General features: G+C 58.1%; 1 protein-coding gene across 3 annotated transcripts in view; it reads left to right on the forward strand.

The window, feature by feature from the left end:
• MYH14 (myosin heavy chain 14) overlaps positions 1-15,914 on the forward strand; it is a 58,060-nt gene that overhangs the window by 26,580 nt on the left and 15,566 nt on the right. For all 3 annotated transcript variants that reach the window (XM_040978319.1, XM_040978318.1, XM_040978320.1), the window contains 13 exons: positions 2,610-2,679; positions 2,912-3,072; positions 3,549-3,657; positions 4,903-5,034; positions 5,510-5,716; positions 6,804-6,941; positions 8,783-8,906; positions 9,218-9,389; positions 10,866-11,078; positions 11,691-11,835; positions 12,539-12,745; positions 14,515-14,619; positions 14,712-14,864. In XM_040978319.1, coding sequence (XP_040834253.1) covers positions 2,610-2,679; positions 2,912-3,072; positions 3,549-3,657; positions 4,903-5,034; positions 5,510-5,716; positions 6,804-6,941; positions 8,783-8,906; positions 9,218-9,389; positions 10,866-11,078; positions 11,691-11,835; positions 12,539-12,745; positions 14,515-14,619; positions 14,712-14,864 — 1,936 coding nt within the window. The remainder of the gene's footprint in view (positions 1-2,609; positions 2,680-2,911; positions 3,073-3,548; positions 3,658-4,902; positions 5,035-5,509; positions 5,717-6,803; positions 6,942-8,782; positions 8,907-9,217; positions 9,390-10,865; positions 11,079-11,690; positions 11,836-12,538; positions 12,746-14,514; positions 14,620-14,711; positions 14,865-15,914) is intronic.

Genomic DNA, 15,914 nt, shown 5'->3' on the forward strand with positions numbered 1-15,914 from the left:
GCTCCCTGCTTGTGGCCTGGGAAAGCAGTGGAGGACGGCCCAAAGCCTTGGGATCCTGTACCCGCGTGGGAGACCCAGAAGAGCTCCTAGCTCCTGGCTTCGGATTGGCTCAGCTTCAGCCGTTGTGGTGACTTGGGGAGTGAAACATTGGACAGAAGATCTTCCTCTCTGTATATCCACCTTTCAAAAAAAATAAATAACTCTTTTTAAAAAAAGAAGAAAGAAAGAAAAAGTAAAGAAAAAAAGGGCTACAAGTTATCTAACCCATTAAATCCAAAATATTTTTAGGATTTAGTTATTTATTGGAAACTGGAGTTACAGAGAGAAAAGGAGAGAGAGAGAGCTCGCTCTTCCATCTCCTGCTTCACTCAAGTGGTTGCAACAGTTGAAACTGAGCCAATCTGAAGCCAGGAGCCGGGAGCTTTCTCCCAGTCTCCCATGGGTTCAGGAGCCCAGACACTGGGGCCATCTTGTGTTACTTTCCCAGGCACATTAACAGGGAGAAGGGTTGGAAGTGCAACAGCCTGGACGTAAACTGGTGCCCATATGATATGCTGGCACCACAGATGGAGGCTTAAGCTACCATGCCATAGTAGTGGCCCCATCTTCTTCAGTTTTTTTTTTTTTAAGTTAAATTTCACTCTGCTTTCAGCTTAGCTCCCTGCTAAAATGCACCTCAGGGATAGCTGGTGATGGCCCAAGCACCTGGGGCCCTGCCACCCACGTGGGAGACCCAGATGGAGTGCTGGCTCCTAGCTCCAGGCTTCAGGTCTGCAGTGTCCCAGAGGGTGTCCCTGGGTCAGCCACACCCTGGGGCCACCCCAGACCCACTGAGCTCGGACCTGCATTTGTAATAGGTCCCAGGTGGTAGGAGACAGGATCACACACACGTGTACACTCGCTGCTGTGCACGGGTGCTCGAGAAGTTTGCAGAAATGCAGGTTTCAAAAGCCACATGAATTTCAACAATTCTTGACACTAAGATAAGCTTGCTTTTTATCTTCTGTTAGCATTTTCATAGGTACACACAGGAAAGTGCCGGGGTCTCCATGGGTACACACAGGAAAGTGCCAGGGTCTCCATGGGTACACACAGGAAAGTGCCGGGGTCTCCATGGGTACACGCAGGAAAGTGCCGGGGTCTCCATGGGTACACGCAGGAAAGTGCCGGGGTCTCCATGGGTACACGCAGGAAAGTGCCGGGGTCCCCATGGGTACACGCAGGAAAGTGCCGGGGTCCCCATGGGTACACACAGGAAAGTGCCGGGGTCTCCATGGGTACACACAGGAAAGTGCCGGGGTCTCCATGGGTACACACAGGAAAGTGCCGGGGTCTCCATGGGTACACACAGGAAAGTGCCGGGGTCCCCATGGGTACACACAGGAAAGTGTCGGGGTCTCCATGGGTACACACAGGAAAGTGTCGGGGTCTCCCTGGGTACACACAGGAAAGTGTCGGGGTCTCCAGTTGTGCTATGGTAGTACACCCATGACGTGTGTGTGCAGTCTCCCCTTCACGTGCACAGCATTCGCACCAGGCTATTCTGCTTCTGACCAAAAATCCTCTCTCTAAAATGGTCTAGCAGTATTTGTAATCTATGCACATTCTCCTGTATACTTTATTTATTTTTATTTTACTTTTTAAGGAAAGTTTGATTTCTGTTTGAAAGGAAGATTTATAGTGAGAGAAAGTGAATCAGACAGAGACCTTCCGTTTGGGGGTTCACTCCCCACATGGCCATGACAGTCAGGGCTGGGCCAGTTCCAAGCCAGGAGCCTGGAGCGTCTTCCAGATCTCCCACGTCAGTGCAGGGGCCCTGTCTACCATCGCTTTCCCAGGCCACAAACAGGGAGCTGGATTGGAAGTGGAACAGCCGGGACTCAAACCGGTGCCCATATCAGATGCCAGCACCATAGGTGGAAACTTAACCTTTTAAGCCATAGTGCCAGCTCAGACTTGATTAATTTTTTCTTTTTTTTTTTTAATTTATTTTGCTTTTATTTGAAAGGCAGATTTATGGAGAGACAAGAAGAGATAGAGATCTTCCATTCACTGGTTCACCCCCTAAATGGCCACAGTGGCCAGAGCTGGGCGGGTCTGAAGCCCAGAGCCAGGAACTCACTCTGGGTCTCCCATGTGGGTGGCAGACACTCAGCCCTTGAGCCACCTCTGGCTGCTCCTCCTGGCAGCAGCAGGGAGCCAGAATTTGAGGCCGAGTCAAGACCCCCACGCCCCTCACTCCTCTGTCCTTTCTGCCCCGTAATGGGACCCAGCACATGGGAACGCCAAGCAGGTGCTGTGCTGCTGTAGTCTGGGGGCGTACCTGTGGGTGGGTGAATGTGGGGCTAGAACCCGCCGATCCAGCTGTGTGTCGTGGGGATGACAGTCGTGGTCCAGGGTGCGGGGCAGGGCCAGGTTACTGCTGCCTCCTGGGTGGTGGGGTCAGTGTGCTTGGCTGCTGTGTGGCACTGGCTTGGTGTTACTGATTTTGTCCTTGTCACCATCACTGCTCTGTCTGTCCCCCCGAGTCCAGTGCTGGCCGTGACAGGTGTTCAGGGACACCTTGATATGGTGTGACATCTGTCCCCCAACCCTCCCACCTGCTGCAGGTACGAGATCCTGACCCCCAATGCCATCCCCAAGGGCTTCATGGATGGGAAGCAGGCCTGTGAGAAGATGGTGAGTGTGCCTGGGGGCCTGGGGTGTGTATGTGTGCATGTGTGTGCATGCTCAGGGTCAGGCCGTGTGTGTGTGTGTGTGTGTGTGTGTGTGTGTGTGTGTGTGTGTGTGTGTGTGTACAGGGCCCAGATAGGGGAGGTCGGAGGAGGGAAGCTAGGACTCCCCCTCCTTGTTGCCGCTCCCCCATCACTCCTGCCCCTCTCATCACACCCCTCCCCTCTGCTGACCACAGATCCAGGCCCTGGAACTGGACCCCAACCTGTACCGCGTGGGACAGAGCAAGATCTTTTTCCGGGCGGGGGTGCTGGCGCAGCTGGAAGAGGAGCGGGACCTGAAGGTCACAGATATCATCGTGTCCTTCCAGGCAGCTGCCCGGGGATATCTGGCTCGCAGGTGGGGACCGTGTTCTCAGCCAGATGGCCCCTGGTGCCAGGGCACTGAGGGTCCTTTTCCAGGCATGATGGTCTTTGGTGGTTGTCCATGCCTGCTGCCTCCCTCTGTTGCATGTGGCCAGGTCAACAAAGGGGTTGGGGACATGTGTCCCAGCAGGGAGAGCTTGTGCCAGGGTCCTGGGACACAGGTGCCTGGCCTGTTACAGGGATGCAGGGGCTTGTGGGAGAGGAAGCTCAGTACAGAGAGGGGCCTTGGCCAGGGACACTGAGGGGCTGCGGGAGCTGGTGGGGCAGGGCAGGTCTGCTCTGGGAGGCAGGTGGGGGATGGACAAGGCGGGGTGGAGCTGGGGATAAAGCTGAGACAGTACAGCACAGCAGGTGGTTAATAGCAGTTGTCAATGGGACTGCCTTGGTCAGGGGACAGGGCCTGGCAGCCCAAGCACCTCACACTCATGTCTCCCCCTCGCCCCACCCCAGGGCCTTTCAGAAGCGACAGCAGCAGCAGAGCGCCTTGCGGGTGATGCAGCGTAACTGTGCCGCGTACCTCAAGCTGCGGCACTGGCAGTGGTGGCGGCTCTTCACCAAGGTGAGGGGTTTCTGGGGCTCAGCCAGCCTCCCTTCAGCGGCTAGAATGATCACACACACAGCATGAGACAGCCCCTGAACACGTGACAGCACACACAGCATGTGACAGCACACGCAGCATGAGACAGCCCCTGAACACGTGACAGCACACACAGTAATGATATGCAGAACAGGGTACTATGCATGGGGCACTGATGGCACACGGAGAACACGTGTGATGGCACATCTGGGGCTCCACCTGCCTGGGAAGCTCCCCGCAGCCTCGTGGGCAGGAATTTCCTCGAGCTCCCACGTGCCCACATAGCCACATGACCGTCCTACTCCTGCTGCAGCCGCTGCAGGGGTCACTCAGGCCCCGTACGGCCCGAGCCTGCCGGATCTAGCATGTCACCGGCAGAGGCAACACCGTGGGCACCAACTGCAAACCAGGGCGCTTGGGGGCCTGGCCCTTTCCCTCCTGTGGTGGTGAACGCCATGACCTAGGGCAAGAAGGAAGGTACTAGAGTCAGTGAGAATGCAGGAAGAGAAGGCAAGATTGGAGAGAATGACGTGGGAAACAACGGAACAGAAGCCATTGGAGTAGGTCCCACTTGATGAAAGGGAGGGCAGACTGTGACCTCCTGTGTGTGTGAGCATGTGTGCACATAAGTGGGTGCTCCCACCTGGGTGTGAGGTGCAGGTCCCCGTGGACTCTGGGCACAGGCCTTCAAAGACGCTGCCCCACGCCCCAGCACACCGGCCACAGTGCCTCTCGGATGTGGATGGGGAATTCCTTTAGCAAAAAGAAAACAAAACCACGCTGGGAGGCCCAGCACGGTGGCCTAGCGGCTGACGTCCTCACCTTGAACGCGCTGGGATCCCATATGGGCGCCAGTTCTAATCCCGGCAGCTCTACTTCCTGGGAAAGCCTTGGGAACCTGCACCCGCATGGGAGACCTGGAGGAAGTTCTGGCTTCTGGCTTTGGATCGGTGCAGCACCGACCGTTACGGTCACTTGGGGAATGAATCAGCAGACGGAAGATCTTTGTCTCTCCTCTCTGTATATCAGACTTTGCAATAAAAATAAATAAATCTTAAAAATGCACACATACACACACTGGGGGTTCAGAGTGCAGGCAGGCACCCTTCCCTGCCACAGGCTCTTGGGCAGGGGTACCTCACTTCCTCCTTGCTGTGAGACGCCGCTGGCCCTGCAGAGAAGCCAGGGTTTGACGCCTGAGAGCTCAGTCTCCCTGGGCTTTTCTAGGTGAAGCCGCTGCTACAGGTGACGCGGCAGGACGAGGTGCTGCAGGCCCGGGTGCAGGAGCTGCAGAAAGTGCAGGAGCTGCAACAACAGAGTGCCCGCGAGGTGGGCGAGCTCCAGGTCCGCGTGGCTCAGGTGAGGAACAAGGGCCATGGGGTGGGGCGGGGCGGGGCGGGCGGGGCCTTGCTGGAGGGGCGGGGCTTCTGGCTGAGTGGAATGGGTAGGGTGGACGCTGACAGGTGTGCATGGGGAGGTGTAATGGAGGGTTAAACCTTGATGCACTTTGTATTTCCAGTATCATTGCTGTCCCATAGAATGCTGGGTTAGCCCTCTTAAGCCTTTTATGTTTGTACTTTCCCAATTATCTGCTTTGCCTATATTTCGCTGCATAAAAGTAGCAAGTGAAATGTGAAATGGAGGGTAGGCCAGGCAGGAGGAGGGCTGGGAGAACTGGGCAGGGGTGAGTCCTCCGGGAAGGAAGGTGCTCCTGGCCGCCAGGGCTATGGGGACGGAGCTGAGGGACCAGGCAGAGATGGCGGCTGGGGGCGAGCAGTCGAGGGCTGTCCCGGGGGCACTGCCGCTGACTCCTGGCCTTCCCCGGGGTTCCCAGCTGGAGGAGGAGCGCACCCGCCTGGCGGAACAACTGCGAGCAGAGGCAGAGCTGTGCACTGAGGCGGAGGAGACACGGGGGCGGCTGGCAACCCGCAAGCAGGAGCTGGAGCTGATAGTGTCGGAGCTGGAGGCCCGTGTGGGCGAGGAAGAGGAGTGCAGCCGCCAGCTGCAGACGGAGAAGAAGCGGCTGCAGCAGCACATCCAGGTGGGGCCACGTGCCAGCCAGACCCTACACAAACATCCAGGTGTGGCCACATAGCCACCAGACTCACATACACACACATCCAGGTGGGGCCACGTGCCCTCCAACTCCCCACACACATCCAGGTGGGCCATGTGCCAGCCAGACCCCACACAAACATCCATGTGTGGCCACATGCCCTCCAACTCCCCACACACATCCAGATGGGGCCATGTGCCAGCCAGACCCCACACACACATCCAGGTGTGGTCATGTGGCCACCAGACTCACATACACACACATCCAGGTGGGGCCACATGCCAGCCAGACCCTACACAAACATCCAGGTGTGGCCACGTAGCCACCAGACTCACATACACACACATCCAGGTGGGGCCACGTGCCCTCCAGTCCCCCCACAAACATCCAGGTGGGGCCACATGCCCACCAGACCACACACACACATCCAGGTGGGGCTATGTACCCACCAGACTCCCCCCCCAAACACATGCACACCCTCCGTCTGCCTGCCCTTCCCTCCTCTGCTTCCACAAGCCTGCCTTTTGGCAGTTCCCTTGCAGATAACTGGACTCTGAGCAACCTTGAGTTCAGATAATGGGAGGCCCTACTGGGCATGAGCCTCAGGTTTGGCTGGATCCAGGTGTTCTGCCTGCCTTTGCCTCCTGGCTCCAACGGCCCCTGTGCCCCTTCCATCCCAGGGTTCTTCCTCCCCATAGAGGTCTAGTGTGCGTCTGACACTCGGGCACGCTATAGGGGATGCTCCGTTGTCACCAGGAACCCTGGGTCTCTGCTTCCCTGCCGGAGCTTTTACAAAAAGTTGATGGCCCAACGGTTCCAAACTACATCAAAGTCTTCCTGCGATGAAAAGATGTTTAATTTAAAATGCACAAAATCAAATCAGAAAATTCAGTTCTCCAGTTAGGCCAGCCACATTTCAAGGGTTCCATGAGGCTTGAACCCTGGCCTGTTCCTCCACCCCGCTTAGGCCAGGCTCGGGGGAAGGACCTCTGAGGGTGTGCAGGGCCTGAGTCACTGCCTCCAGGGCTGCGGAGGACCGTCCCTTTCACTCCCTGTTCCTCTCCCCTGCCAGGAGCTGGAGACCCACTTGGAGGCCGAGGAGGGGGCGCGGCAGAAGCTGCAGCTGGAGAAGGTGACGACCGAGGCGAGGCTGAAGAAGTTCCAGGAGGACCTGGTGCTGCTGGAGGACCAGAACACCAAGCTGAGCAAGGTGGGGCGGGGGCGGGGCCGCGAGGGCTGTAGGGTGGGGCTTAGATGTGGGGCGTGGTCATGCGCAGTGGGAAGCATGGGGAGTGTGGGTGATGGGGCGTGGCTTGGTGAGAAAGGCGTGGTTGAGTGGTGGGGCGTGGCCATGTGCAGTAGGGAAGTATGGGGGAATGTGGGTGGTGGGGCGTGGCTGTAAGTGATGGGGGCGTGGCTGTGGCAACAGGGGCGGGGCTGTGAACAAGGCTGCAGCGAGGTGGGGCGCCTCCCCATGGCAAGCTCAAGCCTGATGGGTTGAGAGTGTCCATGGAGGGCAAGGGGTGTCCAGAAAGCAACAATTCAGAGCTCAACGCGGCTGAGAACTGGACAGTCTCTGGCCAGGCTGTACACGATTGAACAAGCAGCAAAGAGGGAAAAAAAGAGCAAAGAGAAAAAAAAAGAGCAGGAGATGGAGGCCTGGGCACCAAGCCAGGGAAGGAAGCTTAAGCGCCATGTTTCTCTCGCTCACAGCTTAGCAACTGCAGAGGGGCTGTGGGGACATAGGCACCCGTGAGAGTGCAGCCCGGTCCTTCCCCAGGCCAGCTCTCTGCAGCCAGGGCTTGGCATCTGTGGGCTCAGCCTAGTGCGGATGGAAGCATCTGTTTAAAGCACAGGGCTGGGCGTGTGTAGTCCGAACGCATAAGTAACACGGCTTCCCGGCTGCTGACCCCACTTTGACCTTGCATCAGACATTGTCGGCTGTTCTGCAGGGGAGGGAGCATGGGCCCTCCGGGGATGCTGGTGTTGGCAAGGGGTCCCAGAATCCCACTCGCAGGTGTGTGATCAGTAATCACGGGATCCGGAATGGCCGCCCCAGCCACGTGTGCTTGTGTCAAGTCCCACCTCAGTCCCGTACACACGTCAGATGCTCAGTAGCATCTGTGGACAGTGTGGAGGTGGAACACTGGCATTAATCAGAACATTCTCTTGGCTGGAGTGCCTAAATCCAGCTTTTTCTGGCTGTGTCTATTGGATTGCTGGTGCAGTGATGCTCACAGATGCCCCGCAGTCTCAGTGGCTGCCTGCTGCCTGGAGCTGCCGGCTGGCTAGGCTCGGGCCCCGGCTGAGACGCACCTTGTGGTGGCAGCAGCCCTTGGCCAGGTCTTCTTGTGTCCAGTGCAAGTACAGAGGCTGCAGCCCGCGCCTGTCACCTCCTCCATGCCTATCACAGCCACCTGCTTTCTGCTGACTGCAGCTGGAGACCCTCCAAGGGGTAGATGTGTGTGGCAGATAGAACATGGGTGGTGTCTCCTGGCCTCGTCCACTCTGTCTTGTGCCTGCCTGCTGAAAAGCTGTGCCCAGTCCACTGTGGTAGGGTAGGATAAAAGTGATGGATTAGTATTAGGAATAGGGTTAGCATCAGGGTGGGGGCTAGGGTCGGGATTAGATTTATGTTATGGTCAGTATTAGGGCTAGGGATCAGGGCTTAAGAATAGGGTTGGCAGTCAGGTTAGGGTTGGGAATGAGGCATTAGGGTTAGGGTTGGGGATAAAAGATTAGAGTTAGGATTAGGGCTAGCGTTAGGATGAGGATTAATGTTAGTGTTAAGGGTTAAGGATAAGGAGTTAAGATTAGGGGTTAAGGGGCTCAGTGTGATGGCTCAATGGCTAAATCCTCACCTTGTAAGCGCCAGCATCTCATATGGGCACCAGTTCGTGTCCTGGCTGCTCCATTTCCCATCCTGCTCCCTGCTAATGGCCTGGGAAAGCAGTAGAGTACAGCCCAAAGCCTTGGGGACCCTTCACCCATGTGGAGGGTATGGTGTGGAGGCACCTGGGCTGGCCCCTGACTGCCTCTACCACCCCACAGGAGCGGAAGCTGCTGGAGGAGCGGCTGGCCGAGTTCTCGTCCCAGGCGGCCGAGGAGGAGGAGAAGATCAAGAGCCTCACGAAGCTGAGGCTCAAGTATGAGGCCACCATCGCCGACATGGAAGGTGAGTGCTGTGGGGCGGCGACGCGGGGCAGGCCTGCTGCAGGCTGGGGGGCCACAAGGGGACAGGAAGGGCGGCGGGATGCACTGAGCGCCCTCCCAGCCCCACAGTCTTATTTCCATCTTTTACTGTGGGCTTGGAAGGGACAGAAGGAGGAAGGTGGCCACAGGGTAGAGGCAGGAGGCAAGGAGGGCAGCGTGTGTGTGTGTGTGTGTGTGTGTGTGTGTGTGTGTGTGTGTGTGTGGTGGAGGGGAGGGCCCTCACGATGGGACAGCTGAGTGCTGGGCTCTGAGTGCCGGGCTCTGCCCCTGCAGACCGCCTGCGGAAGGAGGAGAAGGGCCGCCAGGAGCTGGAGAAGCTGAAGCGGCGGATGGACGGGGAGAGCTCGGAGCTGCAGGAGCAGGTGCTGGAGCAGCAGCAGAAGGCGGAGGAGCTGCGCATCCAGCTGGGCCGCAAGGAGGAGGAGCTACAGGCGGCGCTGGCCAGGTGCGCTGGGCAGGCAGGCGGGCAGGGGCAGCCAGGGTGCTGCAGGCAGAGCCTCCTGAGTCCCCGTGTCCGTGGAGGCCACCAGGTCCCGGGGAGAGAGCCACGGGCGTCATGTGCCCAGCAGTCAGCAGGGCGCTTGGGGCGAGAGAGGAGGGAAGTGCAATTCCACACTCCACCTCCCTCGTGTCGCTCACGATGACTGAGCACCCTGCATATCAGACATGGTGCTCAGGGCATTTCCAGGGCTTTTTATGTTTGGGGCATCCTGCACCCTAAGAAGCCCTTGGCTTCAGAAACAGGTCTGGGTCAGGGTGGGAGAACGTGCGCGTTCTCCCTGTGCTGTGTGTGGGGTGGGTGGAGGTAGGACTGAGCAAACTGGAGTCCCCTTTTGGGTTCAGGTGCTGGCTCCTCCCTGAGGTGACATCATCTCTTTAGCCTCAGTTTCCTCATCTGTAAAATGGGGATGATTACAGAAGCTGCTCCTAGCATTAATACAAGGAGGGGTGCATCCAAAGTACAAAGTACTAAGCCCCCCAATAAATTATACATATACATTTATTTAGAATTTATACTGATTTTTTTGTTTGTCAAGGGGAGAGGGTCCTCCCATCTGTCAGTTGATTCCTGAGATGCCCAGCTGGGGCTGGGTGAAGCCAGGAACTCAGCCCAGATCCCCACACAGGTGGCAGGGACTGCTGCTTGAGCCGGCCCCTGGTGCTTCCCAGGGAGCTGGGACTGGGAGGGGAGCGGGACAGGAGGCCCAGCTCCCTGTGGCAGGGCGCCGGCATCCCACACCGTGGCCAATGCCTGTGCCAGCGTTAGGGGTTTTGTTACTACTACTTGTCCTCTTCTTGTTCCCCGCCCCCCTTGCATTAAGATAGAACTCACAAACATCCCTTTTGGTGTGCAGTGCAGTCCATTCTGCCACTCACAGTGCTGGGTGACCCTCATCTCTGGTGTTAAACATCCCATGCCCCAGAGGAGCCCCTGTGCCCACCCAGCTGCCACTCGCTATCCCCAGCCATCACAAAGCCACACTCCCTGGGCTCTGGGTTGGGCTCAGCGACAGCCTCTCTCAGGCCAGGGCAGGGGACAGAGGACACAGCCTAGGCCAGAGGTCCACAGTTCAGCTTCCGTTTGCACTGGAAAAGGGGATGCTGCAGGCTCTGCCCATCTGAGCAATCCTTGCAGGGCCTTTCCCACACACACCATGCCTCAGTTTCCTCATCTGGCCTGAACATGAAATAAGACAGCACGGTCAGGCGCTTGTGTGGGGGCAGGGATCAGCATTGCTGGGGGACTCAGCACTGTTACAGATAAGACAGCTGAAGTCATGGACCCCCAGGGCAGAGTTGGCATTGGAACCCAGGAGTGTGTGTGTCCCCAGTCAATCCTGCGTCTGTTCCTCCATCCCCAGAGATCACCCCCACCCCTGCCTGCCCTGAATCAACTCCACGGTCCTTGTCACCACCTCAGGGCCGAGGACGAGGGCGGGGCCCGGGCCCAGCTGCTCAAATCCCTGCGGGAGGCCCAGGCTGGCCTGGCCGAGGCCCAGGAGGACCTGGAGGCTGAGCGGGCGGCCAGGGCCAAGGCAGAGAAGCAGCGCCGGGACCTGGGCGAGGAGCTGGAGGCGCTGCGGGGGGAGCTGGAGGACACGCTGGACTCTACCAACGCACAGCAGGAGCTCCGGTGAGGCTGGTGCCCCTGGCAGGACAGGGCCAGCACCAGGACTGGGTGCAGGCAGGGGATGGGTGGGACCTGGAGAGAATGGGGCGGAGCCAGAGGTGAGGTCTGGAGCTGGTTGGGGTAGGGCTGGGAAGGGGCAGGGCCTGAAGAGAGTTGGGGCAGGACCTAGGCAAGAACAGTGGGCTGCGGGGCTGCCGTGGAGCAGACCTGGAGAGGGATGGAGCGGAGCCGGGAATAAGAGGGGCGAGGCTGCTTGCTCACCAAGGTTAAACATCAGCTCTGGGCCCCAGGTGGGCCATGCTGGGGACAGAGGAGTCAGACCTGGGCGTTACAGCCAGGAGCTTCCAGTCTCAGGGGAGACACACAGGTCCAGTCCAGAGCTGAAGGGAGTGTGGGTCGTGATCCGGGAAGACTTCCCGGAGGAGGGGCCCCATAGATAAAGAGCTGAGCACTGGCTCACCCTTAAAGCCACACCCTTCCCCCAACACTGCCCAGGTCCCTGGAGGAGGGGCGAGGGACGGTCCACAGAAGCACAGCCAGCTGCGGGGGACCCCCAGAGTCCTGAATCCTCACCTTCCCCTCTCTGGAATTCCTTTCCTCCTTCTTCTATAAAAGGACCAAGAGGGAGCAGGAGGTTACAGAGCTCAAGAAGACGCTGGAGGAGGAGACGCGAGTTCACGAGGTGGCAGTGCAGGAGCTGAGGCAGCGGCACAGCCAGGCACTGGGGGAGCTGACGGAGCAGCTGGAGCAAGCCCGCAGGGTGAGTGTGGGGGCGTCTGTGGGGCGGGGCCAGGGAGGGGCTCGGGGGTGGGGCTGTGGGTGGGGCCTACGCGGGAGGCGGGGCCAGGGAGGAGCCTCTGGAGGGGGTGGGACTGTGGGTGGGACCTGTGCAGGATGAGGGGCCCCTGAAGGGGGTGGGACTGGGGGGGGGTCTATGCGGGAGGCGGGGCCAGGGAGGAGCCTCTGGAGGGGGTGGATCTAGGGAATCTGGGGGGCTTCTGAAGGAGGTGGGGTCATGGGGCTGGGCCAGGACTGGGACTTCTGGATGACTGCAGGCAGCACATCTTGCTGGGGCTCTTTCCTCACCTATGCGTGCCCTCATCCATGGTTACGAAGCGTGTACGGTGCTTCAGGAAGGGAGTTGTGGACAGAGCCGGGTCCTCCCTCAGCAGGAGAGGATGCCAGCACTCAGGCCACACCCTAGCATGGGGTGGCAGGTGCCGTGGGAAGATGAGGAACAGGACAGGGGGACCCAAGTGCTGAGAAGGGCACTGTGATGTTAACCAGGCTTACAGAGGTTCTGGGAGAAGGTGACTCTAAGCAGAACTGGGGGAGGTGAGGGCTGAGCAGCCTGGCGTCGGGAGTACCAGGCGGGGCAAGCCGGGGCAGAGGCCATGGGCAAAGAGTGTGCCTGGCTGGTGGAGGGGAGGACTCAGCACTCTGTTTGTTGCCCTCCTTGCCAGGGCAAAGGGGCCTGGGAAAAGACACGGCTGGCCCTGGAGGCCGAGGTGTCGGAGCTGCGGACAGAGCTGAGCAACCTGCAGAGTGCGCGGCAGGAGGGAGAGCAGCGACGGCGCCGCCTGGAGTCCCAGCTGCAGGAGGCACAGGGCCGGGCTGGCGACGGAGAGCGGGCCCGCCTGGAGGCTGCCGAGAAGCTGCAGCGAACACAGGTGAGCGAGGGCCGCTGGCAGCCTCGGTGCAGTGCCCGCCAGCTCCCGCCAGCTCCAGGCTTTCGTTTGAGCCACACCTGCTGTGAACAACACAGTCACACCTGAGCAGCTGGTGTCCACCTGGGCAGACATTCATAGGGAATAGCTGAGTATTGTTCCTGTTTTGGATGCGAGGACACGGAGGACCCCAGAAATCAGGTAGCTTGCTCAAGGTCCCTCAGGCTGGAGCTCAAATCCGGGTGTGCCTGCTCCCTTGGCTCTCAGCCTTGTCACCATACGCCCCTTCTGTCCTGCCTTTCAGCAGTCAGGGCTCCTGGGGTGGAACACCGAATGGTGGAGAACCCTCTGCTGCTGCTAAAACTAGTCAAAGAAACATTGGTTTAAAAAGCGAATGTCACATATTCAACTCAGTGACATATTTTACCCTCTGTTCATGACTGAGAATTCAGACAAGCAAAGGGAGTCAATGGAACAACAGTTTTAAATTCACTGGCCCACCAGGAGACACCACTGATTTTCGTTTCCAGCATAAGTTATATATTAGAGAAAAGGCAAAGCTGCTATAGGAAAGAGACTCCCACAAAAAAAAAAAAGTGGGAGAGACAGAGACACTCCCAGAATTCATCAGCTGACATGAGACCCGTGCCTCTCCCTGTCCAACAAGAGGTGGATGCTGTGTTCCTTCAAGGCCCCAAGACCCTTGGACTTGATGTTCCCCCTCCAGGGACATGACCTTTCTGTTCATCCTCAACTGTGCAAACATCTGGGCTGCAGCTTAGCAAAGGCAAACAAAGACATGACAGAATTGATGCCCATTGGTTTGCTTACATTCCATTGGCTCAGCTTCATCACATGACCACAGTTAGCTGCAAGGGAGGCTGGGGGATGTAGTTTCTAGCAGTCAGTTACAAGGGGAGCCTGAAGAACAGACTGGGAACAGCTAGGTTCTGCCTCAGATGGAGTCTTGCTACCTCTTGGCCACTGTACCAGGCCCTTTACCTGTAATAAAAGTTAGGAGTGAAACTGAACGTGAGTTCTCAGCAGAACTGCCCCCACAATGCTCTGTTCACATTGTCCATGCACCACATCTGGTCCTAACAACATGCATGGTGATGATTTCAGTGGAGGAGCTCAAGTGTGACTTCTGTTGCTTTAATCACTTGAGGTCCAGGTTGTCGTATGTGGCTTGCGGCCTCAGCACTGAACATGGCAACCCTAGAGCCATTTTCCCTCCACCGCAGTTGCAGTTCCCCACTTACAGCTGTGTGATCCAGGGCCACCACCTAACCTCTCTGCTTCAGCTGCCCTCTGCTTAATCTGAGGATGATACTGATACCCACCTGCTAGGGCTGGTGTGAATTCAAAGAGCCTGACCTGGGCCAAGGCAAAGCCAGGAGCCAGGCACTCAGCACTGATTTCACCATGGGAGAGACTTGAGCCATCAGCTTCCAACTCACAGGGCACACAATAGCAGGCAGCTGGAACCGGGGAACAGTCAGGGCTCCGACTCAGGCACTCGGATTCGGGATTGACCAGGCACCGTCTTGACCGCTGTGCCAACCCCCTGCCCCACACACATGTTCCTCAGAGACAAACGCTTTCGCTTCCCCTGGGCATACATCAGAGAGCAGAACTGCTGGATCAAGCGCGAGCTCTGAGACAGTTGTGCCTTTTCAAGTTCACGCAGGGTAGGGATTTGAGATGCCATTGGGCTAGGGTAGACAGAGGTGGCCGATGAAAGGCCTCACTTAGCTGTCTTCTCTCCACAGGCTGAACTCGAGACCATGTCCGGCGCCCTGAGCGAGGCTGAATCCAAAGCCATCAGGCTGGGCAAGGAGCTGAGCAGCACAGAAGCCCAACTGCATGATGCCCAGGTGACCAGCCTGCCCTTGACCTCACCGTGACCCTCCCTGCTTGTCCTTCTTCTGCCTACCCCCAACCTCCATCATCTCTCCTCTGTCCACAGGAGCTGATGCAGGAGGAGACGAGAGCCAAGCTGGCCCTGGGCTCCCGGGTTCGAGCCATGGAGGCCGAAGCAGCCGGGCTGCGGGAGCAGCTGGAGGAGGAGGTGGCTGCCAGGGAGCGGGTGGCCCGGGAGCTGCAGGCTGCCCAGGTCCAGGTGAGTCACCCCAAGCAGCCCGTGCAGGGAGGTTAGGTCCCCAGGCTATACTTTGCTCAACAATGACTCCGGCAAGACGATTTGCTCCTGGTCTGGCACCTGCATGCTGTCCCCATGTTCTTCCTTCCTCACTGGCCACTGTGCCAGTCTGGCCCCGCTGTCCTTGCTCTGCTCTGACCTACACTGTTTATCTACCCGGCCCCAAGCCCAGCTCTGGCTCTGGCTCAGGCCTCTTCCTCTAACACCTGGGCCAGTCTCTCTTCTCCATCCAGTTCATCCCCTGTGGGTTCTTTTTTACACCAGAGCTGTCCTGCCCAGCCCAGCCCTGGCAGCTCTCACAGTGCTCCCACAGCTCCCCGTGCCCCCTAGACAAAGCCCAGTGTGCTTGGTGTTCACCTTCACCTTCATCCCTGCTCCCCAGTTTTGCTCAGAAAACCCCGTCCATCCTCTAGACTTACCTAGCCTCCCCGGCTGCTGACCGTCTCCCTCACATGCCTGCTTGCTTTCCTCCCTCCTAACTCTGGTCACCCAGGACCGAAGCTGTCTCTGTCCTTGAATGTCCCCACAGTGAGCCCCTTCTGAGTGGGGACCTGTGAGTTAGGCCTGGGTCCCCACACAGAGCCTGTGCATGGTGGGCCATGAGAAGGGCCTTTTGGATGAGGAGGGCCATGATGGCTCCTGGTGATGGCTCCAGGAGTGTTTAGTTGCTGAACTCCTACAAACGCCTGAAGACCTGTCTCAAATGTCCCATCCTCTGGGAAGCGTCCTGAATGTTCTAAATGGATCCTAACCCCTCTCATGGACTTCTGTGGGACATCTACTTCTTAGGCCTTAAGCTACAGGCTCCTGGCTGCAACAGTTCATCTCCCTGACCTTACTGGGTGCTCCCCAGTGAGAAAATGAAGATAGGGCCCATGGCCTTCATACTCTCAACTACACTCTGAGGCAGAAGAGCCCCATGGAGCGACAACTTTCCCCGTTCAGGCAACCATATCCTCCTTTGGGAAATGGGGCTTGGTTTGCCCACGCCTTGGTCCCTCACATCCGCGG

The sequence above is a fragment of the Ochotona curzoniae genome, unplaced genomic scaffold, assembly GCF_017591425.1.
Source record: "Ochotona curzoniae isolate NIBS_2020 unplaced genomic scaffold, NIBS_Ocur_1.0 contig_2861, whole genome shotgun sequence".
NCBI lineage: Eukaryota > Metazoa > Chordata > Mammalia > Lagomorpha > Ochotonidae > Ochotona > Ochotona curzoniae.